Genomic DNA, 27500 nt, shown 5'->3' with positions numbered 1-27500 from the left:
TGAGCAGACTGAGTTATCAGAGTCCAGGGGTGCGTTTCCCAGAGGCATCATTAAGGCATCGTAGCGCTACGTGCATCGTAAGAACGTCGTTAGGTCCACCTCTAGATGGCGATTCGTTTCACAGAACCTTCTTAAGCCAAGGTATACCTTGGCTACGAAGGCTCTGGGAAACAGCTCCACCCAAGGTACATCGGAAATTGCCCTTACGATGTACCTTCCGAAGATACATCGTAAGCCCTCCCGGGAGCCGAAGTGCTGTTTCCCAGAGCCTTCTTAGCCAAGGTATACCATAGCCAAGGGATACGTTACGAAGGGCGGTCTGAACCCATCGTAAGCTGTCCCTTGGCGATGCGCTCCGTTCATCCCGTTATAGTTTTAGCTCGATTAGAGCAAAATTACACTTTTAAAAAGGAGAGTTGCAATAGGCTACAGCGCACATCTATCTATCCTACCTGCGCGATTCACATCATTAGTGTACACAAAATACAATTAACTTGAATGATGAAAATAATGTTATGGAGCCTACAGAACACATCATGGGAATGTTATTTGTAAAACCTTTATTGAGCCAAGCAACATATAGGGACTATCCATAGCTTAATATAATCCACTCTGTGAACAACAACATTTTCTTATGTAAAGGGATAATTTGATGACATGACTTTTCTGGCTGTCTTTATATATTGTCAGACAGATATCCTGGCGAATTGATTAATCCAATGAGGCCATCTAGATGAATAGTCAAATATCCTCACACACGCTCCAGAATATTGTAGAAAGCCTTCCCAGAACAGTGGAGGCTGTTAAAGCTGCACAGGGGGGACCAACTCCATATGATGCCTATTCATTTAGAATGGGATGTCATGAAAGTTGCTATAGGTGTAATGTGTAGGTGGCCCAATACTGTTGTCCTTATAGTGTACTTTGCTAACAGATTCACAGTATTTAGTGATCTTACAAATGCTGTTTGTTATATTGTGTGCCTTCTTCAAAACCTCTACTGTTGTAATGTGGCAAGAAACAACAAATATACAGGATAAAGGGAACTTGTTTAATATTGGTTGGGAAAAAACATGGGCAGGTTTGTTCTTCAGACTTTTGTCCTGTAACAGGCTGTCTTTTTCCGGGGTGGGGTTGTTAGACCCATGCCCAACCCCCAACCTGGAGGGCCAGTTGTTGCTTTTCGTCTGGCCTCTACCCTGAACCTGCCCGGCATGGTTGAACCTGCTGGGGGGTGACCCCCCACCAATATAGTCTTCATGGTCATGGAGGCACACAAGGCTTCCCACCACAACAAGGTAGCAACACGTAGGAAGGATGAGTGGTGTGGTGAGTGTATGTAGTGTGTGCGCGCAGTGTACAGTGGTGTGTGGGCAGTGTGTGGTAAGTGTATGAAGTGTGTGGTGAGTGTGTGCAGTGTGTCTCAGGCATCTGCATCATCTGCAAGGGAGGAAAATTCAATTAGCGACATTGAATGGAATGCATGCAGTGTGGGAATAGACAGAGTATACAAAATACACACTAAGCCTACCTGGAGTTGGCAGAATGATGGGCACTGATATGGAGGGCCGCACAAACTGTGCCTCCGCTAGGGCCTGCTGCCTGTTCTGCAGGTCCAGCCTCTCACGCTGCACACCTAGCCTCTGCCTCTACACCTCCAGGAGCTCCTCGCTGCAGTCGCACCTCACATCCGTGGTGTTCAGCTGCCTCTCACGGGGGCGGGGGGGGGGGACGTCATGGGGTGTGTGGGGGGTGGGGGGAGAGCGTGTCGGCGGGGTGGAGCGGTCTGACCGCGCTGGGGTCTCCTCTCCAAAGGACTGGGAGGCTTGGGGTGATTCAGCTGAGGGCTGGGAGGCTTGGGGTGATTCAGCTGAGGGCTGGGAGGCTTGGGGTGATTCAGCTGAGGGCTGGGAGGCTTGGGGTGACTCAGCTGAGGACTGGATGTTGGAGGGGCCCTCTCCAGACTCCAAATCAAGGCCACCAGTGATGCCTTGGGAGGCTGGGAGGCCGATGATTGATAGGGCCTTCTCCTCCTCCGGGGTGAGGGGAGCCACGGTGCCATGTCTAATTTCAGGAAGTAGCCTACTGGAGTTGTGCATAGGCCCTACTGGTAGCCGCCAAACAGGACGGCCTTCGGCTGCTCCACCTTGTCCAGCATGATCACTAGTAATTCTTTGGTGAATGCTATCACACGCTTCCTCTTCATATCTGCCATGTCGCTCAATGTGTGCAGTTACCCTTGTTTTTTTATAGGCCACATGTGCCAACACCGGTGCCTGATAGATTCAATTAGTCATCGTATCAGCACGAATTCTAACGTGGGAATGCTACTGCCACAGGGGCAATTTATATGGCCATTATACCTTTGTTTGTATGATAACTAAATCAGTGGTCATTTTGCTATCATCATTAAAGTATTTTTTCCTGGCCTTTCAAGACATCCTCGACGGGGCTTATATGTCCCGATCCGATCCATGCTCTTTCTTGGATATTTTATTTGATGTAATGTAATTTGATGTATGAATTGGGACTATCACGAGGTCTCGCCTTGACTCTTAAATACATTAGCAGATGAGCTTTCGGAGGCATAGCTTCCTTTTTGGTAATATTAAGACTGAAATAAAATAATTAAGACAGCACGTATTATATTGCCACGTCATTTCTGTGACTTTACGAATGGCCATCGATGTGTGCGGCATCGATTCATTCTTTTTTCAGCACCGCGCCCAGGGACAGCTCCTCTAACGATGTATCTTGGGATGGACCTAACGATGTATCTTCAGGCGCCCACTAAGGGATAGTCTGGGAAACACTCGTAGGAAAAACTGTCCCTTCGCCAAGGTATACCTTGAGAAGCGGAGAAGTTCTGCGAATCTGGGAAACGCAGCCCAGGATTGTTTGGGGTAACAGCTGACCGTGTCCGGATGCAACCCACCCCACCCAGACAGGCCTCACATCCCAGGGCTACATTTATACCCTCATTCCTGGGTAGTGTTTCTGGCAGAGCTGGGCCATGAGGTGAGTTATAACGGGAACTGAGTCGCTATGCAACCCCTAGGTCACTTAGGGAGGGAGGGAGAGAGGGAGGGAGTGGGTGAGAGGGAGGGAGGGAGGGAGTGGGTGAGAGGGAGGGAGGGAGAGAGGGAGGGAGTGGGTGAGAGGGTAAGAAGTAAAGAGGGGAGAGAGAGGGGGGAGGACAGGAAGAGAGAGAAGGAGAGAGAGAAAGAGAGGTTCCTCACCAGACACTGGTCACAGCTGCGTCCAGTCACCAGGCGCTTGCAGAAGCAGTCTCCACTGACCGGGTCGCACCGGGAGCTGCCCGACACCGTGCCCCGCGGGTCACACTGGCACTCTGGGGGCACAGGGCAGAGGTCAGGGGTCAAGGGGAAGAGATAGCGCTTCACATCCTAAAGCATCTCTACAGATCTACAGCTACAAAACAACAACTTCACATCAAGACGTAAGAATACCAGTTGGTTGTTAGTTACAATAGTTTTACAGCCTAGTTGATGTCTTCACTAAGAGAACCCTTGTAGCAACCGATAATGTAATAATTAACTGATAATGTAATAACGCCTGATAATGTAATAAAAGTTTGACTTAACTCAATCGAAAATGTAATAAAACCTGATAATGTAATAACTTAACCAAAAATGTAATAGAATTTCCTGACTGATAATGTAATACCATTTTTCTGATAATGTAATACCGTATTACAATATTGGTCAAGTTATTACATTATCAGGTGGGTCTTTCAAAAAAAAAAACTGGTAACGTAATACTTGACTGATAATGTAATAATCGAAAAAAGCGAATGAATAATACTGTTAGGGTCCTTTGTGGTATACTTTGGCGTACTTTGTGGTACTTGTGTATACTTTAGTGTGTCTTATGATACTTTGCAGTATACTTTGGGGTGCTTTGAGGTACTTTGTCGTATACTTTGGGCTACTCTGGTATACTTTGCAGTACTTTGTGGTATACTTTGGGGTACATAGCAATACTTTGCAGTACTCTGCAGTATACTTTAGGGTACTTTGAGGTACTTTGATATTTTGCGGTAGTTTGCAGTAAACGTTGGGGTACTTTGCAGTACTTTGTGGAATACTTTGAGGTACTTTGTGGTGTGCTTTGGAGTACTTTGCGGTCCTTAGTGGTATACTTTGGGGTACTTTTTGGTACTCTGCAGTTCTTTGCAGTATACTTTGGGTACATTCCGTTATACTTTAGGGTACTTTGTAGTACGTTGTGGTATACATTGAGGTACTTACCCATACTTTGCAGTAATGTGTGGTAATTTGTGGTACTTTGTGGTATACGGAGGTACTTTGCACTATGCTTTGGAGTACTTTGCGGTACTCTGTGGTATACTTTGTGCAGTACTTTGTGGTATACTTTGGGGTACACAGCCATACTTTGCAGTACTCTGCAGTATACTTTGGGGTACTTTGAGGCACTTGGATATTTTGCTGTAGTTTGCAGTAAACGTTGGGGTACTTTGCGATACTTTGCGGAATGCTTTGAGGTACTTTGTGGTGTGGTTTGGAGTACTTTGCGGTACTTAGTGGTATACTTTGGGGAACTTTGTGGTACTTTGCAGAACTTTGCAGTATACTTAGGGTACTTCGCGTTATACTTTGCGGTACTTTGTAGTACTTTGTGGTATACATTGAGGTACCTACCCATACTTTGCAGTAATGTGTGGTAATTTGTGGTACTTTGTGGTATACGGAGATACTTTGCAGTATGCTTTGGTGTACTTTGCAGTACTTTGTGGTATACTTTGGGGTCCTTTGCGGTACTACATTGTATACTTTGGGGTACTTTGCTTTACACTTTGGGGTACTTTGCTGTATACTTTGGGGTACTTTGTGGTATTTTGCAGTACTTTGCGCTATTCTTTGGAGTACTTTGTGGTATACTTTGGAGTATTTTGAGGTACTTTGTGGCATACTTTAGAGTGAGGTACTTAGTGATTAGTAAGGCCCTTCAAAAAGGGGTTCAGTATTTTATCTTAGCCTATATAGTAGGAGACAGGAACTGATTTAATTATATGAATTGAAAGCAAAGTGTATGAGGCAAATTATGTGAGGCTGCTGTTCATCAACTATAGTTAAGAGCTGCTATCCATCGACTATATTTCAGATTGCAATACCATAACTCCCCGATATCCATCCATCATCCATCCATCCATCTTTATCCGCTTATCTGGGGTCGGGTCACGGAGGCAGCAGTTCCAGCAGGGGGCCCCAGACATCCCTTTCCCTAGCAGCATCAACCAGCTCTGCCTGGGGAATCTTAAGCTGCTCACAGGCCAGTGCGGAGATGTAGTCCCGCCACCTAGTCCTGGGTCTACCCTGTGCAGACCTGCAAACTTGTCACCTTTTGGCTACAACCACCTTTTTTATGTTAACCATGGTAGTTTCAGTGAATCTAGAGGGTTTTAGTTTTGTATGTCGTCACTTTTTTCACTACTCCAGAGTTTGCAGGTCTGCCCGTGGCCTCCTCCCAGCCGGACACGCCTGGAACACCTCCCAGGAGGCATCCAAACTAGGTGCCCGAACCACCTCAACTGGCTCCTTTCAACGCAAAGGAGCAGCGGCTCTACTCTGAGTCTCTCCTGGATGACTGAACTTCTCACCCAATCTCTCAGGGAGACCCCAGCCACACTCTGGAGAAAACTCATTTCGGTCACTTGTATCCGTGATCTCGTTCTTTCGGTCATGACCCATCCTTCATGACCATAGGTGAGGGTGGAGACGAAGATAGACCAGTAGATCGAGAGCTTTGCCTTTTGGCTCAGCTCTCTTTTCGTCACAACAGTGCGATAAAGCGACTGCAGAACCGGCTGCTCCGCCGATTCTCCAGCCAAACTCCCTCTCCATGGTTCCCTCACTCGTGAACAAGACCCCCAGATACTTGAACTCCTTCACTTGGGGTAAGGACTAATTTCCTACTCGAAGTGGACAGACCACCGGTTTCCTGCTGAGAACCATGGCCTCAGATTTAGAAGTGCTGATTCTCATCCCAGCCGCTTCACACTCAGTTGCGAACCTATCCAGAGAGTGCTGGAGGTTGCAGGCCAATGATGCCATCAGGACGACATCATCTGCAAACAGCAGCGACGCGATCCCCAGCTCACCAAACTGCAAACCTACCTCCCCACGGCTACGCCTCAATATCCTGTCCATGAAAATCTTGACTTACTGCCAAGAACACGGACACAGCTCTTGCTCTGGGTGTACAGGGATTGGATTGCCGGTGGTTCCGCGACCAGGATGAAATCCACATTGTTCCTCTTCAATCTGAGGTTCGACTATCGGCCGGACCCTCCTTTCCAGCACCTTGGAGTACACTTTCCCTGGGAGGCTGGGTAATGTGATGCCTCTGTAATTGGCACACACCCTCTGGTCCCCTTTTTTGAATATTGGGACCACCACCCCAGTCTGCCACTCCTTTGGCACTGACCCAGACTTCCACGCAATTTTAAAGAGGCGTGTCAACCAAGACAGCCCCTCAACACCCAGCGCCTTCAGCATTTCTGGACGGATCTCATCAGTCCCTGGGGCTTTGCCACTGTGGAGTTGTTTGACTACGTCAGTGACCTCCTCCAGGGAAATTGACGATGACCCCCCATCATCTTGCGGCTCTGCCTCAATCATAGAGGGTGGATTAGTCGGGTTCAGGAGTTCCTCAAATTGCTCCTTCCAACGCTCAACAACCTCCTCAGTTGAGGTCAGCAGTGTCCCATCCTTGCTGTATACAGCTTGGATGGTCCGCCACTTTCCCTTCCTGAGGTGTCTGATGGTCTTCCAGAAACACCTTGGTGCCAACAAAAAGTCCTTCTCCATGGTTCCTCCGAACTGCTCACACACCCGCTGCTTTGCCTTGGTCACGGCCGAAGCTGCAGCCCTCCAGGCCAGTCGATACCCTGCAACTGTTTTTGGGGTCCTCCAGGCTAACATATCCCGGAAGGCCTCCTCCTTCAGTCGGACGGCTTCCCTGACCCCCCGTGTCCACCACGGTGTCTGGGGGTTACCGCCCCTTGAAGTACCTATGGCCCTCAGGCCACAGCTCCCAGCCGCAGCTTCAGCAATGGAGGCTTTGAACACCGACCACTCATGTTCGATGTCCCCAACCTCCACAGGGATGCCTGAGAAGCTCCGCCGGAGGTGGCAATTGAAATCTCTCCGGACAGGCTCTTCCTCCAGACGTTCCCAGTTAACCCTCACTACACACTTGGGTTTTCCAGGTCTGTCCAGAGGCTTCCTCTGACATCGAAACCAGCTCACCACCAGATGGTGATCAGTGGACAGCTCTGCCCCTCTCTTCACCTGAGTGTCCAAAACACATGGCCTCAGATCAGATGATACAATAACGAACGATCATCGACCTTCGGCCTAAGGTTTTCTGATGCCAGGTGTTCTTGTGGGCATCCTTGTGTTCGAACATGGTGTTTGTTATGGACAAACCGTGACTAGCACAGAAGTCCAACAACAAAACACCACTCGGGTTCAGATCGTGGTGGCCATGCCTCCCAATCACACCCCTTCAAGTTTCTCCATCATTGCCCATGTGTGCATTGAAGTCCCCCAATAGGACAGTGGAGTCCCTTGCAGGAGTCCCAAATAGGACTCCACTTAGGGTCTGCAGGAAGGCCGAGTACTCCGATCTGCTGTTCGGTGCATAAGCACAAACCACAGTCAGAGTCCCCCCCCCCACAGTCCTAAGGCGCACGGAGGCGACCCTCTCGTCCACTGGGGTGAACTCCAGCACAGAGGCGCTCAGCTGGGGGCTAGCTAGTATAGCCACACCTGCCTTACGCTCCATACCATAAGCAACTCCGGAGAAGTACAACCCCTATCCAGGAGTTTGGTTCCGGTGCCGGTGCTGTGCGTGGAGGTTAGCCCCACCAGGTGTAATTGGTATCGCTCCACCTCCCTCACAAGCTCTGGCTCCTTCCCCCCCAGTGAGGTCACGTTCCATGTCCCCAGAGCCAGCCTTTGCCGCCTGGGTCCGGTCCGTCAGTGCGCTCCGCCTTCACTGCCACCTAGTTGGCAGCGCACACGACCCCGACAGTTCCTCCCACGGGTGGTGGGTCCACGGGACGGATGAGACGGAGATGTTGTTTCCACGTTGCTCTTTCGGGCTGGGCCCGGCCAGGCTCCATGAAAAGCCCAGCTATCTTTTCACCCTACCGCAGCATGCACTAACTACAAGCACTACTACCACAGATCTACTGCACTACACATCACACAACCCTGCACAGTAATGCCCACACAACTCCCCCATACTCATCTCCAAATGCAGGATGGAGATTGGAGATTAAACCCTTCCTGCACAGTAGATCCTGGACTTCCTGACGGGCAGACCTCAGGTGGTGAGAGTGGGCAGCCACACCTCATCTTCTCTCACCCTAAACACTGGAGAAAGTCACCCTCTCACCCTCAACACTGGGCTGTTTCATATCCTCTGTACAAACACGACTGTATAGTTACTGTACCTACAATTCTAGCTCAATTATCAATTCACTGATGACACAGCTGCGGTAGGCCTGAACTCCAACAATAATGAGAAGGCCTTCGTGGAGTGGGTGGAGTGCCAAACTAAATGTTGTCCGGGCAACAACCTCCACCTGAACGTCAGTAAGATAATGGAGATGCTAGTGGACTACAGCAGGAAGCAGGAAGATGAAAGTGATTCTAGTGGACTAGCAGGAAGCAGGAGCGGCCAATTGCCTGAACAGCAGTGGGACCCCTGTGGAGACAGTGTATTTACAAGTACAGTATGTTGATGTACAGATCACCAAGGACCAGACATGGACAACAAACATCCCCGTATATGCATGATTCAGAGGGCGTCTGACTGAGAACATCAACACTACCAACATGCTATGGAAGCAACACCATGCAGGACAAGTCACTGTAGAGAGTGTTGGAGATCAGGCCTACCGCAGCTGTCATCAGTGAATTGATAATTGAGCTGGAATTGTAGGTAACTATGCTGTCGTGTTTGTACAGAGGATATGAAACAGCCCAGTGTTTAGGGTGAGAGGGTGACTTTCTCCAGTGTTGAGGGTGAGAGGTTGACCGTCTCCAGTGTTGAGACAGTTGCTGAGTTTGGAGATGAGTATCAGGGGAGTTATGGTATCACAATCTGAAATATAGTCAATGGATAGCAGCTCTTAACTATAGTTTATGAACAGCAGCCTCACATAATTTGCCTCATACATTTTGCTTTCAATTCATATAGTTAAAACTATGTCTTAAATTAAATCCTGTCTCCTACTATATAGGCTAAGATAAAATACTGAACCCCTTTTTGAAGGGCCCTACTAATCACTAAGTATCTCAAAGTACTCCAAAGTATACCACAAAGTACCTCAAAGTACTCCAGAGTATACCACAAAGTACTGCAAAGTACTCCAAAGTATAATGCAAAGTACTGCAAAATACCACAAAGTACCCTGAAGTATACAGCAAATTACCCCAAAGTATACAGCAAAGTATACCCCAAAGTATACCACAAAGTACCGCAAAGTACCCCAAAGCATACTGCAAAGTACCTCCGTATACCACAAAGTACCACAAATTACCACACATTACTGCAAAGTATGGGTAAGTACCTCAATGTATACCACAAAGTACTACAAAGTACCCCAAAGTATAACGCAAAGTACCCAAAGTATACTGCAAAGTACTGCAGAGTACCACAAAGTACCCCAAAGTATACCACTAAGTACCGCAAAGTACTCCAAAGCACACCACAAAGTACCTCAAAGTATTCCGCAAAGTACTGCAAAGTACCCCAATGTTTACTGCAAACTATCGCAAAATATCAAAGTACCCCAAAGTACCCCAAAGTATACTGCAGAGTACTGCAAAGTATTGCTGTGTACCCCAAAGTATTCCACAAAGTACTGCACAAAGTATACCACAAAGTACAGCAAAGTACCCCAAAGCATAGTGCAAAGTACCTCCGTATACCACAAAGTACCACAAATGACCACGCATTACTGCAAAGTATGGGTAAGTACCTCAATGTATACCACAAAGTACTACAAAGTACCCCAAAGTATAATGCAAAGTAGCCAAAGTATACTGCAAAGTACTGCAGAGTACCACAAAGTACCCCAAAGTATACCACTAAGGACTGCAAATTACTCCAAAGCACACCACAAAGTACCTCAAAGTATTCCGCAAAGTACTGCAAAGTACTGCAAAGTACCCCAACGTTTACTGCAAACTACCGCAAAATATCAAAGTATACCACAAAGTACTGCAAAGTATACCACAGAGTACCCGAAAGTATATCACAAAAGTACCTCAAAGCACCCAAAAGTATACTGCAAAGTATCATAAGACACATATATGTATACCACAAGTACCACAAAGTACGCGAAAGTATACCACAAAGTACCCTAACAGCAGTATTCATTCGCTTTTTTAGATTATTACATTATCAGTCAAGTATTACGTTACCAGTTTTGACAAAAAAAGACCCGCCTGATAATGTAATAACTTGACCAATAATGTAATACGGTATTACATTATCAGAAAAATGGTATTACATTATCAGTCAGGACATTTTATTACATTATTGGTTAAGGTATTACATTATCAGGCGTTATTACATTATCAGGTAATTATTACATTATCGGGTGCTACAACCCTCAATGATGAACCTCCACTAATGTCATCATGTACTGTAGTCCGGCCCCATCCTTCTCCTCCTCCTCTTCCTCCTCTTCCTTCTTCTCTCCTCCTCTTCATCCTCCCTCCTCCTCCTCCCCCTCCTCCCTCCTCCTCCTCCCCCTCCTCTCTCCTCCTCCTCGGCCTTCCCCCTCCTCACTCCTCCTCCCCCTCCTCCCTCCTCCTCCTCCTCCTCCTCCCCCTCCTCCCTCCTCTCTCCTCCTCCTCCCTCCTCTCTCCTCCTCCTCCCTCCTCTCTCCTCCTCATACTCACGTTGGCAGCCGCGGGGGTTCTCAGCGCTCAGACCAAAGTATCCAGCCTTGCACTTGTCACAGCGCGGCCCCTCCACATGGTCCTTGCAGCGGCACTGTCCAGCCAGCATGCCCAGGGCCGGCTCGTCATGCCCGTCACACACTCCCCCGCTCTGGGACCCGTCTGGGTCGCAGTCACAGGCTGAGGGGGGGTCATCAGAGAGACTTTCAATAGAGTAGAGAACACACACACACAGAACACACACCGACCCTTACACAGACACAGATATAAACACACAGGCACAAACACACACTCACCAATGCAGACGCGGGGGTCTCTGATGTCCCTTCCGGGGTCTTGGTAGTAGAAGGGTCTGCACATCTCACAGGTGCGTCCCATGGTGTTGTGCAGACAGTCGTCACACACGCCCCCGCTGGCGTTGCCCGTGGCCAGGTACACCGCCATGTCAAAGTGGCACTGGCTGGAGTGGCCATTACAGTTGCATTCTGGGAGGGATGGTCAGTATGGTCAGTATGGACTGACTGTTGAACACTCAGGCCACTGGCTGACTCATGTGTGCTGGAGGGTCCAACCTGAGCAGAAGCTGATTCATCTGACTGGTCTACTATAATACATCTACAGCATATAGTACTAACTATCGTACATCTTTGTAAAAATCAGTCACTAGGGCAACAACTTGGTCCGAGTAAGACAAGATAGGATACATTTTAATAACCTCCAGGGGAAAATTTGGGTGTGAACTTTTTAAAAATATCCAAATGAACTTAGCCTTGTTGTTCGGTGGTGGGATCATTATTTACATATCTCAATTGTTCGGCTCAAGAAATAGCTGCTGCTTGTCATTTTGTAACGGCAGCTAGCTAGCTAGCTACCGCCCGTAATGTTTGCTAACTTGACAGTGTTATCGTCGTGACAATCTGGATGTTGAGAGGACCAAAGTGGTGTTGTTGTTTTGTAGTCCAATAATGCATGCATATCCATGTTATTCCACAGGTGCAGGGTAAAAAAGTGGTCAATTAGAAAAAGAAGAATATCCGCACACTGTTTGAATGCTCTCTGCTCTGCTTTAACAGGGTACAACGTTACAAGGTCCTCGTCAGGTACAGTAACAGGACCCTTTTAAAGCACAGTGGGAGGATAGCAACAGTGTGAAGATATGCTTCTTTTCCTAATATGAGCATTCCATGAAACTGTCTATATTGGTTCCTAGCAAGTTATGACACAGCTATACTGACTCCTAGCAGGTTATGATGACTCAGCTATACTGACTCTTAGTAGGTTATGATGACTCGACTATGTGACTCAGCTGTATTGACTCCTAGCAGGTTATGACTCAGCTGTATTGACTCCTAGCAGGTTATGACTCAGCTGTACTGACTCCTAGCAGGTTGGACTCACCTGTACTGACTCATAGCAGGCTATGACTCAGCTATACAGACTCTATACTGACTCCTAGCAGGCTATGACTCAGCTATACAGACTCTATACTGACTCCTAGCAGGTTGTGACTCAGCTGTACTGACTCTATATTGACTCCAAGCAGGTTGTGACTCAGCTGTACTGACTCTATACTGACTCCTAGCAGGTTGTGACTCAGCTGTACTGACTCTATACTGACTCCTAGCAGGTTGTGACTCAGCTGTACTGACTCTATACTGACTCCTAGCAGGCTATGACTCAGCTATACAGACTCTATACTGACTCCTAGCAGGCTATGACTCAGCTATACAGACTCTATACTGACTCCTAGGAGGTTGTGACTCAGCTGTACTGACTCTACATTGACTCCAAGCAGGTTGTGACTCAGTTGTACTGACTCTATACTGACTCCTAGCAGGCTATGACTCAGCTGTACTGACTCTATACTGACTCCTAGCAGGCTATGACTCAGCTGTACTGACTCTATACTGACTCCTAGCAGGTTGTGACTCAGCTGTACTGACTCTATACTGACTCCTAGCAGGTTGTGACTCAGCTGTACTGACTCTATACTGACTCCTAGCAGGCTGTGACTCAGCTGTACTGACTCTATACTGACTCCAAGCAGGTTGTGACTCAGCTGTACTGACTCTATACTGACTCCTAGCAGGTTGTGACTCAGCTGTACTGACTCTATACTGACTCCTAGCAGGTTGTGACTCAGCTGTACTGACTCTATACTGACTCCTAGCAGGCTGTGACTCAGCTGTACTGACTCTATACTGACTCCTAGCAGGCTATGACTCAGCTGTGCTGACTCTATACTGACTCCTAGCAGGTTGTGACTCAGCTGTACTGACTCTATACTGACTCCTAGCAGATTGTGACTCAGCTGTACTGACTCTATACTGACTCCTAGCAGGCTATGACTCAGCTGTACTGACTCTATACTGACTCCTAGCAGGCTATGACTCAGCTGTACTGACTCTATACTGACTCCTAGCAGGTTGTGACTCAGCTGTACTGACTCTATACTGACTCCTAGCAGGTTATGACTCAGCTGTACTGACTCCTAGCAGGTTGTGACTCAGCTGTACTGACTCCTAGCAGGTTGTGACTCAGCTGTACTGACTCCTAGCAGGGACCTCATTTATCATTGTGGATACACCCTTTTTCATTTACACCTGATTTTTGTACTTGCTTTTCTCCGCAAATAATGTGATGTATCATGCCAAAACTCAATGGGAAATATTGTGAGATATATACACAATATTTCCCATCGCGTTTTGTCATGATACATCACATTATTTGCGGAGAAAAGCAAGTACAAAAATCAGGTGTAAATGAAAAAGGGTGTATCCACAATGATAAATGAGGCCCCAGGTTGTGACTCAGCTGTACTGACTCTTGCAGGCGTTGGTGTTGCGTCCCTCGGCTGGTCTCCAGGGCTTATCGTTGTGGAAGTCGTCACACTGCTCACAGTTCAGCCCCTTGGTGTTGTGTTTGCATACACACCGGCCATGGACCTGGGGGAGGGGCCGATGACATCACTATTTACACTATTACCACTTAATAAAGTCACAACGCTGAGGTGCTCCAACTGGTTGCATGTAGGAATGCAGCGGCAACAGACCCCTTCAACAAACCACATCAACGAAGCTGTGTTAGCAAACAGAGACTAACTCAGAGCTAGCTAGCTGGGGCAGCCTGGCAAACTGGTTTCAATGCAAGAAAAAACAGCACTAGGGGGAGCTACTGCTATCGCTCACCATGCCCTCGATGGCCCGGATCCCATCAATGGGGGCGCATTCGGAGGCGTGTCCGTAGCAGAAGCAGTTTCCGCGGACGACCAGCTCATACATGGCATAGTAGTACTTCTCCTTGATCTCCAACCGGGAGTCCAGCAGGTTGTCTCCCAGGGTGTGCAGCTTGGTGAAGTTCACGCGCAGGTTAGTGATCTTCAGCTGGTCTGTGGGACGGGAGGGGACAGAAGGACAGAGCTGAGCAGCTGTGGGACAGGGGGACAGAAGGACAGAGCTGAGCAGCTGTGGGACGGGGGGACAGAAGGACAGAGCTGAGCAGCTGTGGGACAGGGGGGACAGAAGGACAGAGCTGAGCAGCTGTGGGACGGGGGGGACTGAAGGACAGAGTTGAGCAGCTGCAGGGTGATGTTCAGGCCTGGACAACTCAGCATACCAGATCTGAACCCTGCCCAGTGTCCCAGTGAACAGGTCAGTAAACATATTAACGGTTAATATGTTGTCTCCCACCCACAATCATGCATATGCATGTTCATTTGTGATAATGAAGGAATGGAAATGTGATATTTTCTATCTAAAGATATCTGAAGTCCTTCCACCCGATGTCATGGTGATGGTGAATAGTCTGGGACAGGCTGGACACATGGGGGAGAGACCTGGTCTCCTCTACTCTCTTCTCCTGGGAATCAGTCAACACACGCGCACAGGCCACTGGCCACACAGATAGTTCAATGTGCTGCTCACTAAACAGGAGAGGGAAAGAAGGGGGGAGGGAGGGAGAGAGAGAGAGAGAGAGCGAGAGAGAGAGAGAGAGAGAGAGAGAGAGAGGGGGAGAGAGAGAGAGGAAGAGAGAGAGGGAGAGAGAGAGAGAGAGAGAGGGAGAGAGAGAGAGAGAGAGAGCGGGAGAGAGGAAGAGAGAGAGAGAGAGAGGGAGAGAGAGAGAGAGAGAGAGAGAGAGGGAGAGAGAGAGAGAGAGCGGGAGAGAGAGAGAGAGAGAGAGAGAGAGAGACTCATAGAGAGCAGTTGGCAGGAGAGGGAGAGGAAGGGTGTGTGTGAAGCCGGTCTTTATCAGAGTGCTTGTGGGACAGGGTTAGGGAGGTGTTATCGGAGAGAGTATCCTTTCTCACACAGAGAAGAGGGAGGTCTGTTCTGTTCCCTCGACCTTGAATCCCCAAACACCCTCCCTGTCTCACAGCCCAGAGACACACACCCTCCTTGTCTCACAGCACAGACACACACCCTCCCTGTCTCACAGCACAGAGACACACACCCTCCCTGTCTCACAGCACAGAGACACACACCCTCCCTGCCTCACAGCACAGAAACACACACCCTCCCTGTCTCACAGCACAGAAACACACACCCTCCCTGCCTCACAGCACAGAAACACACACCCTCCCTGTCTCACAGCCCAGAGACACACACCCTCCCTGTCTCACAGCCCAGAGACACACACCCTCCCTGTCTCACAGCCCAGAGACACACACCCTCCCTGTCTCACAGCCCAGAGACACACACCCTCCCTGTCTCACAGCCCAGAGACACACACCCTCCTTGTCTCACAGCACAGACACACACCCTCCCTGTCTCACAGCACAGAGACACACACCCTCCCTGTCTCACAGCACAGAGACACACACCCTCCCTGTCTCACAGCACAGAAACACACACCCTCCCTGACATGGACACACAGCCACACAGTCTCCACAACTGCGTTCTCTTAAGGGCTGAAATACACCCCCCCCCCCCCCCCCCCAACACACACACACCAAAAGTCAGAAGCGCAACACCCCCCACCTCCCCAAAAAGTGTGGCCAACAAAGGCCAAAATACACCAAGCTGAGTCATTTGCAATTTTTGTTCTGTTCAGGTGTGGAATTGGAATGTAACTGTGTTGAACTCTCTAACTGTAGAACTCAAACTGTAAATCAACCCTTCTGTAACACTACCCCTCAGCCAAACCGCCATCCTGCCCCCAAGCCCCGCCCCCACAGGCAAGACCCCGCCCCTCTATGTCTGGAGCAGCCGGCTGCCTCCTGGTTGGTGCTGATGGCCTCACACTAGTGTTGTCACAATACCAAAATTATGACTTCGATACGATACCTGCCCAAAATATCTCGATACCGATACTGAAACGATACCACGGTGAAAATCTAAAAGATAAGGAAAAGTAATGGAATAATAGATGACAGAACATGGAACTTTAAGTTGTTGGCCTTCTTTAGTGCTCTGTTCAGTCTTTTTGCATCTTTTGAGTCTTTATCATATTTCCTGTAGCTTTCAAACACAGCTGGAAGAGAAGGCTGCCTCGACTGGGTGGTTTGGGATTGTGCTGGCTTCTGTTTGTTATGCCTATGTTGTTGCAAACTGTGAGATCAGAAGAACTTGAAAAGCTTATTATTATTATTATTATTATTATTATTATTATTAATTAACCCAGGCCTATTGAAGCATTTTTGCTATTTCAAATTATCAGAAGAGATAATTGTCTCACAGTTAACAGTTCTCTCGCTCTAGGAGGTCGGAGCAGGTATTGATTTTTTTGTTACAGTGCGCTAGGCAGAGAGCTAGGCTTGCAGCCAGGCTGAAGCTATGCTGGCTAAAAGTCTCATGCTATGGATGAAAATTTGCTTCTCTAGCTATCATCTGGTGCAATAAATGTATTGTACATTCATACATTCAAACATAAGGTAGGCTAAATATCCTTCGGTTGTATTCAGTTACAGTACTGGTGTTGCTGCTGTGTGTCTTATCTTCTATCACATTCGCTAACCTGTCGCTCTTTGAATTGTTTGTGTAAGTCGGCATGTCTGTCTGCAAGATGCTTTGCCAGGTTGGTCGTATTGGCTCCCTTGGTTTGTATAGATTTGTAGCATCGTTTACAGATGGGCTTGCCCGTGGGCTTGCCCTCACTGTCGGCTCTGTAAGCAAAATATGCCAGATTTCGCTGCACGCATCAGCTTTATCGACAAGCTGTGGACGGTCGACATTTGTACTTGCAGCCATCTCAGTTTAGCTACCCTCCTCTCGAACATGCTGCGTGTATAAGAGGGCGGGAAAAACTCGCTGCAGAGTGAGAGAGTGAGGAGAGAGAGTGAGAGCGCGCGCACACCCACACACACACATATTGCCCCACGACTCGGGGATCTTGGGAGAGAGAAGCAGAGCGCTATAGCCTACAAACAAACACGGCTTCACTGTTGCATGAACGCGACTCAATATATACGACTCTTATTAAAACACTGTCTTTCTTAAAGTATCGATACTTTAAATGTGGGTATTGTACCGTTTTTGACGACAGAGTATCGCGGTACTTCCCTAGTATCGATACACCGTGCAACACTACCTCACACTAGAGCTGACAGACAGCAGGACACTCTCTCTGCATTCCTGTCAGCTGAGACCCCTCAAACATCTTCCCTGTCACACTGAGGGGACGGAGGGAGGGTTTCCTGAACCTGCACCAGGGACAGTGGATAGTCCAGTCTGGTAGGAGTGGATAGTCCAGTCTGGTAGGAGTGGATAGTCCAGTCTGGTAGGAGTGGATAGTCCAGGCTGGTAGGAGTGGATAGTCCAGTCTGGTAGGAGTGCTGTAATAAGCTGTCAGACTGTTATCATAACTCCCTCAGGCCAGTTCTCCCAGCTCCCCCCAGCTCTGAGCCCAGTAAGCAGCTGTCCTCCGTGGGCAAAGCAGAGCTTCCAGTTTCCACCAGCTATTTCCTTCACTGCTCTTTAACTTCCCCTCAGCGGACACGTGGGAGTGTAGCTGTGTTTCCAGGAGATGGAGGGGTAGAGGATAGGAGGACAGGGATGGAGACCAGCACCTTCTAATCTGACCTGAGTAGACTGACACATCTGCAGTGCAGGGGTCAGGATCGAGGGTCGGGGTCGAGGGTCAGGGCCGAGGGTCAGGGCCAGCCTGTGGGCTGTGACAGAGATTGTTAACTTAACAACAGTAACTGCTTGTGTCACCCCAGAGGAAACAGGTTTCTGGGAAGCGTAGAGTACTGATGTCCTGCCAGTCTAAATAGGACAGACAGCCTGTGTGGGAGAGAGAGCAGCTGGTTTCCACATCTCTCCGTCTCTGCTAGACCCTGGTCCACCCCCCCAGAAAGAGGGATGTCATATACATTAAGGTTCTGATAGGGATAGAACAGGAAAGAAGGCCCATATATGGTAAGGTTATGATAGAGATAGAACAGGACACATGGCCCATATATGGTAAGTATTCTAGATAGTGATGCTCTAGGGGTTAGGGCTAGGTTGGACATACTCTGGATGTTGGGCCTGTTAGGGTTAGGGTTGGGGTTGGACCTACTCTGGATGTTGGAACTGTTAGGGTTAGGGTTGGGGTTGGACCTACTCTGGATGTTGGGCCTGTTAGGGTTAGGGTTGGGGTTGGACCTACTCTGGATGTTGGGACTGTTAGGGTTGGGGTTGGGGTTGGACCTACTCTGGATGTTGGGACTGTAGGGGTCCTCTATCTTGATAGCTGGCTCCAGAACTCTGTAGATCACCTGGGGACAGAGAAACCAACATGGCAGCTGCTATACAGTCTGATCAATCAATCAATCAATCAATCAAAGCTTTATTTGTATAGCGCATTTCATACCCAGAGGCAACACAATGCGCTTTACAGAGAACAAGGGAGGTGGGCATACGACCCACTCTCTACATATTCCAGAGGGAAGCAAAAAAACAGTAATCACCCGGGGGCCAGATAAGTGAGATGTAAAAATTCTTCCCTGACCCCTCTCAACAAGGCGATCGAGCAAGCTCCAGGAGTATGATGATACACACATATGATCCTGAATGATATATGAGAAGATAATATATATACATACTGGTATGATAATATACTGTAATGATAATATATGAATATGATAATGCATTAATGTGATAATGTATTGATATGACGATATGTATTTAAATTAATGGTAATATAATGTATTAATATGGAGTACAGTAGGAAGTGTGATCAATGGTTTCTCGGTGGTTTAACGATCAGGATTTTAAAAAATCAAAATGCATATCCCCGGCCAATGAAGAAGGTTTAAATCTCTGGCCAATGAGAGTGGTTTATTCCTTAACAATCAGAAAATCAGAGTGGAGGCTGTATATCCTTCGCCAATGAGAATGGCTCATCCTTGGCCAATCAGACTCACTTCTCCCTCGGTGGACGGCTCAATGTCTGAGTAGCGCGATTCGCAGATGATGTCATCGACCTTGCGCAGGGGCCCCTGGGATATGGTGGGGAAGATGGAGGAGCAGTCGTAGGAGAAGTAGCGGTAGACCTGCCAGCTCCGCCCAAAGTCCGCAGAACGCTCTATCACCATGGCAGCGGGGCGGAAGGTCTGGGAGGAGGAAACGGTGAACCACATGAATCTATCAAAGAAAGATCAGCTATTGTCTACTAAATACATCTATAGTTTTATTTATACCATGGCCTGGGTTAATACTCTTTTCTGATTGGCCAGCAGACGTGCGTTAAAACCGTGTATACGCACACATAGTTCGGCTGAAGTTTAATTACCTATTATCTAAATTAATATGCCGGCTTTGACAGCAACCCAAATGAGCTCATCCCATAGCCTGCTGTACCATTGCTAGCTAGCCATGAACGAAGTGTTGCATACTGCATATTTGCTGTGCAATGCATCCATTGTCCAGTTGTCAAATCTATTTGCCAACAAACTCTTTATGATAGCCAGACACCTCACTGTCTCCAAATCAACAAAAGGTTTTTTTCACTTTGTTTTATAACGTTAGCCTATCACTGTCAGTTGTAGGCTACGTCACATTCTTTGACAGCTCTTTAATGTTTCTATGGTATGTCACATCCCGTCCTCGCAAATCAACTCACAATGAACGTAAGATATGACTGACAGTGATATACCACAACATGAAAACAATACTTTTAGAGTTGAGGACAATCTGGTGTCTGGCTATCATTTGTTGGCAACTAGGTTTGACAGCTGGACGATTTATATGTTGCACAGCAAATATGCAGTAGCCTACACTTCGCTCACTGCTATCTAGCAATATCAGGTGGCTACAGTCATAGATAAAAGGGATACAGTACGCTATGGAATTAGCTAGTTTGGGTTGCTAGGCTCATAGTTTGGTTGCTAGGTCGTATCCAGGGTTGAGAGACATTGGTGAAAGAAAAGGTAACGGCAATGAGCAACATATAAATAACATTTCTTTATATTTTAATGTAGAAAATGTGAGTAAATGGCACATATTTATTTGTCTTTGGCATGTGGGGCCATGGTATAAGCGGGATAATCAACTCATAGGTGTGCGTTAAACGGTTTTAAGGCACTTCGCGGAGGCAACCACCCGATGTGCAGCGGCGAGTCTTCACCTCCACGTTGTCCGTTTAACGGACACCTAATCGTTGATTATCCCTTACATATTATATATGTTACGGTCAATGTGAGATAACGGGGAATGTGAGCTTTTCCAGGAGAAACATGTGCGTTTCTCACATCTCCCGGGTAATGTGCACATTGCCCGACCTTGCGGGAGATGTGAGAAATTGGTTAGTATTTCTCACATCTCCCGTACGGTCGGAGATTGTGCACATTAACCGGGAAATGCTTACAATTCCCGACCTTGCGGTGAATCTAGGAAAGCGCAACCGTATGCAAAACTTCTGCGCAGCCGGGTGGTGGCAGAGGGCTTATGTGACGCCTCAGATGGCGTGCACCATAAGAGGCACCCACGGTAGTTGGGCTAACGTTACTGGCGCACACCTGTGAGAGATTTTTCGTCTTTTCGTCTGTCTTTCGGCTAGCTAACGTGTAGGGTTCCTTTGGAGGTTCCCACCTTCCTGTTGTTGCAATGTTCCTTTTGCGTTTGTTGACTTGATCACCAGTGTAGGCCTATCCTCCTAATACTACTTACACTGTGTGCAGCATAGGCTATATTACTGTTCAAGGTCCCCACAGACTGTTATAGGGGAGGACCGGGACGAATGAAACACTTTTTGGTTTGATCAGATTTACACAGAAATTAATAAAGATGGAGATTACATTTTTTTGATGACAAACAACTTGTACATGTCCTTTACTAACCTATTAGTTGTAAGTTTCGTTCTGTGGTGTAACAGTTCAATTCAAGACGGCCGAGAACAGAAGATGTGCATTGTTTCTCTCGTCCCTGCCGTGCGGGGCGAGTGGGACGAGTGAAACAGTGAGATTGTTTTGCTTATTGTGTTGCGTAGCCTCGCGGCTTGTAGGCTAATTATCTTAACTTTCAACACATGTATAATTAGACCCAATTTAATGTTTCCATTAATGTAATTGATGCTATGTATTCGAAAACCATGGGCAAAATGTCAAGCGCCTCTCGTTCTAAGCGCACGAGCCCTCTCCCACCACCCGGCTGCGCAGAGGTTTTGCATACGGTTGGACTGCTAGATTTACCGCAAGGTCGGGAATTTTAAGCATTTCCCGGTAAATGTGCACAATCCCCGACCTTGCGGGAGATGTGAGAAATACTAACCAATTTCTCACATCTCCCGCAAGGTCGGGGAATGTGCACATTACCCAGGAGATGTGAGAAACCTCCTACATTCTCCGCGAGGTCGGGGAATGTGCGCAATAACCGGGAAAAGCTCACATTCCCCGTTTTCTCACATTGACCGTAACATATACATACACATATCAAAGTAAATGTGTTTTTCTGTTTTTCTGTGAGAGTGAGTGGTGTAGACATGGAGCCCTGTCTAACCTTGAAGGTCATGATCAGGTGGGTGAAGTGGAACTCTGCCTCCAGATCCAACTGGAGAAAGACATCTGCCTTTCCTGGAGAGAGACAGAGAGAGAGAGAGAGAGAGAGAGAGAGAGAGAGAGATTAACACAAATATATCAAGATTATGTCAGACATCAGGGTCTCTTCCCTCTTATTGTTGTGTATTTTTACCTGTGACCAGTAGCTCTAAAGCTCCCTCTGTAGCGCTGTCCCTCTGTGTCCCTCTGTCTCTATGTCCCTCTGTCTCTCAGTGTCTCTGTCTCTATGTCCCTCTGTCTCTCTATGCCTCTCCTTCCCTGTCTCTGTCCCTCTGTCTCTCAGTCCCTCTGTGTCTGTCTCTATGTCCCTCTGTCACTATGTCCCTCTGTCTCTATGTCCCTCTGTCTCTGTCTCTCTGTCTCCATGTCCCTCTGTGTCTCTGTCTCTATGTCCCTCTGTCTCTATGTCTCTATGTCCCTCTGTCTCTCTGTCCCTGTCTCTCTGTCCCTGTCGCTCTGTCTCTTTGTCGCTCTGTCCCTCTGTAGCTCTGTCCCTCTGTGTCTGTCCCTCTGTAGCTCTGTCCCTTTGTCGCTCTGTCTCTCTGTTATTTTATTTTGTCCGACCTGTTGTCCATGCAAATTGTTTTTCCTACACAGACAATACTTTAGATATCAATCTGATCCCAAAGTTCCCTCTGTCTCTGTCGCTCTGTCTCTTTGTCGCTCTATCCCTCTGTGTCTGTCCCTCTGTGTCTCTGTCTCTCTGTCCCTCTGTCGCTCTGTCCCTCTGTAGCTCTGTCCCTCTGTGTCTGTCCCTCTGTAGCTCTGTCCCTCTGTCTCTCTGTTGGTCCACAAATTCTGTCAACCAAAGGTCACCACAGCTGTAACTAATCCACTAATCAGATAAGAGAGAATATTCAGCAGGTTTATAGCCTTATCTATAGTTGGTCTGAAATCCTGAATAGACTCTTTTTCATTCTAGCAACCAGTTCTGGTAGTGATGGAGTGGTAGTGATGGAGTGATAGTGATGGAGTGATAGTGATAGAGTGGTAGTGATAGAGTGATATTGATGGAGTGGTAGTGATGGAGTGATAGTGATGGAGTGATAGTGATAGAGTGATAGTGATGGAGTGGTAGTGATGGAGTGATAGTGATGGAGTGGTAGTGATGGAGTGATAGTGATGGAGTGGTAGTGATGGAGTGGTAGTGATAGAGTGATAGTGATGGAGTGATAGTGATGGAGTGGTAGTGATGGAGTGATAGTGATGGAGTGGTAGTGATGGAGTGATAGTGATGGAGTGGTAGTGATAGAGTGGTAGTGAAAGAGTGATAGTGATGGAGTGGTAGTGATGGAGTGATAGTGATGGAGTGATAGTGATAGAGTGATAGTGATGGAGTGGTAGTGATGGAGTGATAGTGATGGAGTGGTAGTAATGGAGTGATAGTGACGGAGTGATGGAGTGGTAGTGATGGAGTGGTAGTGATAGAGTGATAGTGGTGGAGTATTAGTGATGGAGTGATAGTGATGGAGTGATAGTGATAGAGTGGTAGTGATAGAGTGGTAGTGGTGGAGTGATAGTGATGGAGTGATGGAGTGATAGTGATGGAGTGGTACTGATGGAGTGATAGTGATGGAGTGATAGTGATAGAGTGGTAGTGATAGAGTGGTAGTGATGGAGTGATAGTATTGCAGTGGTAGTGATGGAGTGGTAGTGATAGAGTGGTAGTGATGGAGTGAAAGTGATAGAGTGGTAGTGATGGAGTGGTAGTGATGGAGTGGTAGTGATGGAGTGGTAGTGATAGAGTGGCAGTGATGGAGTGATAGTGATATAGTGGTAGTGATGGAGTGATAGTGATGGAGTGATAGTGATGGAGTGATAGTGATAGAGTGGTAGTGATAGAGTGATAGTGATATAGTGGTAGTGATGGAGTGATAGTGATGGAGTGGTAGTGATGGAGTGATAGTGATGGAGTGATAGTGATAGAGTGGTAGTGATGGAGTGATAGTGATAGAGTGGTAGTGATGGAGTGGTAGTGATAGAGTGATAGTGGTGGAGTATTAGTGATGGAGTGATAGTGATGGAGTGATAGTGATAGAGTGGTAGTGATAGAGTGGAAGTGGTGGAGTGATAGTGATGGAGTGATGGAGTGATAGTGATGGAGTGGTACTGATGGAGTGATAGTGATGGAGTGATAGTGATAGAGTGGTAGTGATAGAGTGGTAGTGATGGAGTGATAGTATTGCAGTGGTAGTGATGGAGTGGTAGTGATGGAGTGGTAGTGATGGAGTGTAAGTGATAGAGTGGTAGTGATGGAGTGATAGTGATGGAGTGGTAGTGATGGAGTGGTAGTGATGGAGTGGTAGTGATAGAGTGGTAGTGATGGAGTGATAGTGATAGAGTGGTAGTGATGGAGTGATAGTGATGGAGTGATAGTGATGGAGTGATAGTGATAGAGTGGTAGTGATATAGTGGTAGTGATGGAGTGATAGTGATGTAGTGATGGAGTGATAGTGAAGGAGTGATAGTGATAGAGTGGTAGTGATGGAGTGATAGTGATAGAGTGGTAGTGATATAGTGGTAGTGATGGAGTGATAGTGATGTAGTGATGGAGTGATAGTGATGGAGTGAGTGATGGAGTGATAGTGATGGAGTGATAGTGATAGAGTGATAGAGTGATAGTGATGGAGTGATATTGATGGTGTGATAGTGATAGAGTGATAGAGTGATAGTGATGGAGTGATACTGATGGAGTGATAGTGATGGAGTGATAGTGATAGAGTGATGGAGTGATGGAGTGATGGAGTGACAGTGATGGAGTGATGGAGTGGTAGTGATGGAGTGATGGAGTGATAGTGATGGAGTGGTAGTGATGGAGTGATAGTGATAGAGTGGTACTGATGGAGTGATGGAGTGGTAGTGATGGAGTGGTATTGATTGAGTGGTAGTGGAGGAGTGATAGTGGTAGTGATGGAGTGATAGTGATGGAGTGGTAGTGATGGAGTGGTAGTGATAGAGTGGTAGTGATGGAGTGGTAGTGATAGAGTGGTAGTGATGGAGTGGTAGTGATGGAGTGGTAGTGATGGAGTGGTAGTGATGGAGTGATAGTGATGGAGTGATGGAGTGGTAGTGATGGAGTGATAGTGATGGAGTGATAGTGATAGAGTGATAGTGACGGAGTGGTAGTGATGGAGTGATAGTGATGGAGTGGTAGTGATGGAGTGATAGTGATGGAGTGATAGTGATGGAGTGGTAGTGATAGAGTGGTAGTGATAGAGTGGTAGTGATGGACTGATAGTGATGGAGTGGTAGTGATGGAGTGGTAGTGATATAGTGGTAGTGATGGAGTGGTAGTGATAGAGTTGTAGTGATGGAGTGGTAGTGATAGAGTGATAGTGATGGAGTGGTAGTGATGGAGTGATAGTGATGGAGTGGTAGTGATGGAGTGGTAGTGCTGGAGTGATAGTGATGGAGTGATAGTGATAGAGTGGTAGTGATAGAGTGGTAGTGATGGAGTGATGGAGTGATAGTGATGGAGTGATAGTGATAGAGTGGTAGTGATGGAGTGATAGTGATGGAGTGATAGTGGTGGAGTGGTAGTGATGGAGTGATAGTGATGGAGTGGTAGTGATAGAGTGGTAGTGATAGAGTGGTAGTGATGGAGTGATAGTGATGGAGTGGTAGTGATGGAGTGGTAGTGATGGAGTGATAGTGATGGAGTGATGGAGTGGTAGTGATGGAGTGGTAGTGATGGAGTGATATTGATGGAGTGATAGTGATAGAGTGATAGTGATGGAGTGGTAGTGATGGAGTGATAGTGATGGAGTGATAGTGGTGGAGTGGTAGTGATAGAGTGGTAGTGATGCAGTGATAGTGATAGAGTGATAGTGATGGAGTGGTAGTGATAGAGTGGTAGTGATGGAGTGATAGTGATGGAGTGGTAGTGATAGAGTGGTAGTGATGGAGTGATAGTGATGGAGTGATAGTGATATAGTGATATAGTGATAGTGATGGAGTGATGGAGTGGTAGTGATGGAGTGATAGTGGTGGAGTGGTAGTGATAGAGTGATAGTGATGGAGTGGTAGTGATAGAGTGGTAGTGATAGAGTGGTAGTGATAGAGTGGTAGTGATGGAGTGATAGTGATGGAGTGGTAGTGATGGAGTGGTAGTGATGGAGTGATAGTGATGGAGTGATGGAGTGGTAGTGATGGAGTGATAGTGATGGAGTGATAGTGATAGAGTGATATTGACGGAGTGGTAGTGATGGAGTGATAGTGATGGAGTGGTAGTGATGGAGTGATAGTGATGGAGTGATAGTGATGGAGTGGTAGTGATAGAGTGGTAGTGATAGAGTGGTAGTGATGGACTGATAGTGATGGAGTCGTAGTGATGGAGTGGTAGTGATATAGTGGTAGTGATGGAGTGGTAGTGATATAGTGATAGTGATGGAGTGAGTGATGGAGTGATAGTGATGGAGTGATAGTGATAGAGTGATAGAGTGATAGTGATGGAGTGATATTGATGGTGTGATAGTGATAGAGTGATAGAGTGATAGTGATGGAGTGATACTGATGGAGTGATAGTGATGGAGTGATAGTGATAGAGTGATGGAGTGATGGAGTGATGGAGTGACAGTGATGGAGTGATGGAGTGGTAGTGATGGAGTGATGGAGTGATAGTGATGGAGTGGTAGTGATGGAGTGATAGTGATAGAGTGGTACTGATGGAGTGATGGAGTGGTAGTGATGGAGTGGTATTGATGGAGTGGTAGTGGAGGAGTGATAGTGGTAGTGATGGAGTGATAGTGATGGAGTGGTAGTGATGGAGTGGTAGTGATAGAGTGGTAGTGATGGAGTGGTAGTGATAGAGTGGTAGTGATGGAGTGGTAGTGATGGAGTGGTAGTGATGGAGTGGTAGTGATGGAGTGATAGTGATGGAGTGATGGAGGGGTAGTGATGGAGTGATAGTGATGGAGTGATAGTGATAGAGTGATAGTGACGGAGTGGTAGTGATGGAGTGATAGTGATGGAGTGGTAGTGATGGAGTGATAGTGATGGAGTGATAGTGATGGAGTGGTAGTGATAGAGTGGTAGTGATAGAGTGGTAGTGATGGACTGATAGTGATGGAGTGGTAGTGATGGAGTGGTAGTGATATAGTGGTAGTGATGGAGTGGTAGTGATAGAGTTGTAGTGATGGAGTGGTAGTGATAGAGTGATAGTGATGGAGTGGTAGTGATGGAGTGATAGTGATGGAGTGGTAGTGATGGAGTGGTAGTGCTGGAGTGATAGTGATGGAGTGATAGTGATAGAGTGGTAGTGATAGAGTGGTAGTGATGGAGTGATGGAGTGATAGTGATGGAGTGATAGTGATAGAGTGGTAGTGATGGAGTGATAGTGATGGAGTGATAGTGGTGGAGTGGTAGTGATGGAGTGATAGTGATGGAGTGGTAGTGATAGAGTGGTAGTGATAGAGTGGTAGTGATGGAGTGATAGTGATGGAGTGATGGAGTGGTAGTGATGGAGTGGTAGTGATGGAGTGATAGTGATGGAGTGATGGAGTGGTAGTGATGGAGTGGTAGTGATGGAGTGATAGTGATGGAGTGATAGTGATAGAGTGATA

The 27500-nt window shown here is 47.3% G+C and overlaps 1 protein-coding gene across 3 annotated transcripts in view; it reads right to left on the bottom strand.

Moving 5' to 3' along the window:
* lamb2 (laminin, beta 2 (laminin S)) overlaps nucleotides 1–27500 on the bottom strand; it is a 130493-nt gene that overhangs the window by 51898 nt on the left and 51095 nt on the right. For all 3 annotated transcript variants that reach the window (XM_084461801.1, XM_084461802.1, XM_084461803.1), the window contains 8 exons: nucleotides 21881–21954; nucleotides 19309–19497; nucleotides 18597–18660; nucleotides 14153–14352; nucleotides 13789–13909; nucleotides 11261–11449; nucleotides 10965–11144; nucleotides 3240–3352 (listed from right to left, as the gene is read on the bottom strand). In XM_084461801.1, the coding sequence (XP_084317927.1) occupies nucleotides 3240–3352; nucleotides 10965–11144; nucleotides 11261–11449; nucleotides 13789–13909; nucleotides 14153–14352; nucleotides 18597–18660; nucleotides 19309–19497; nucleotides 21881–21954 (1130 nt within the window). The remainder of the gene's footprint in view (nucleotides 1–3239; nucleotides 3353–10964; nucleotides 11145–11260; nucleotides 11450–13788; nucleotides 13910–14152; nucleotides 14353–18596; nucleotides 18661–19308; nucleotides 19498–21880; nucleotides 21955–27500) is intronic.

This window comes from Borostomias antarcticus (assembly GCF_949987555.1).
Source record: "Borostomias antarcticus genome assembly, chromosome: 3".
NCBI lineage: Eukaryota > Metazoa > Chordata > Actinopteri > Stomiiformes > Stomiidae > Borostomias > Borostomias antarcticus.
Note: the sequence above shows the minus strand (reverse complement) of the source record. Positions and strands in the feature narration are given on the sequence as shown.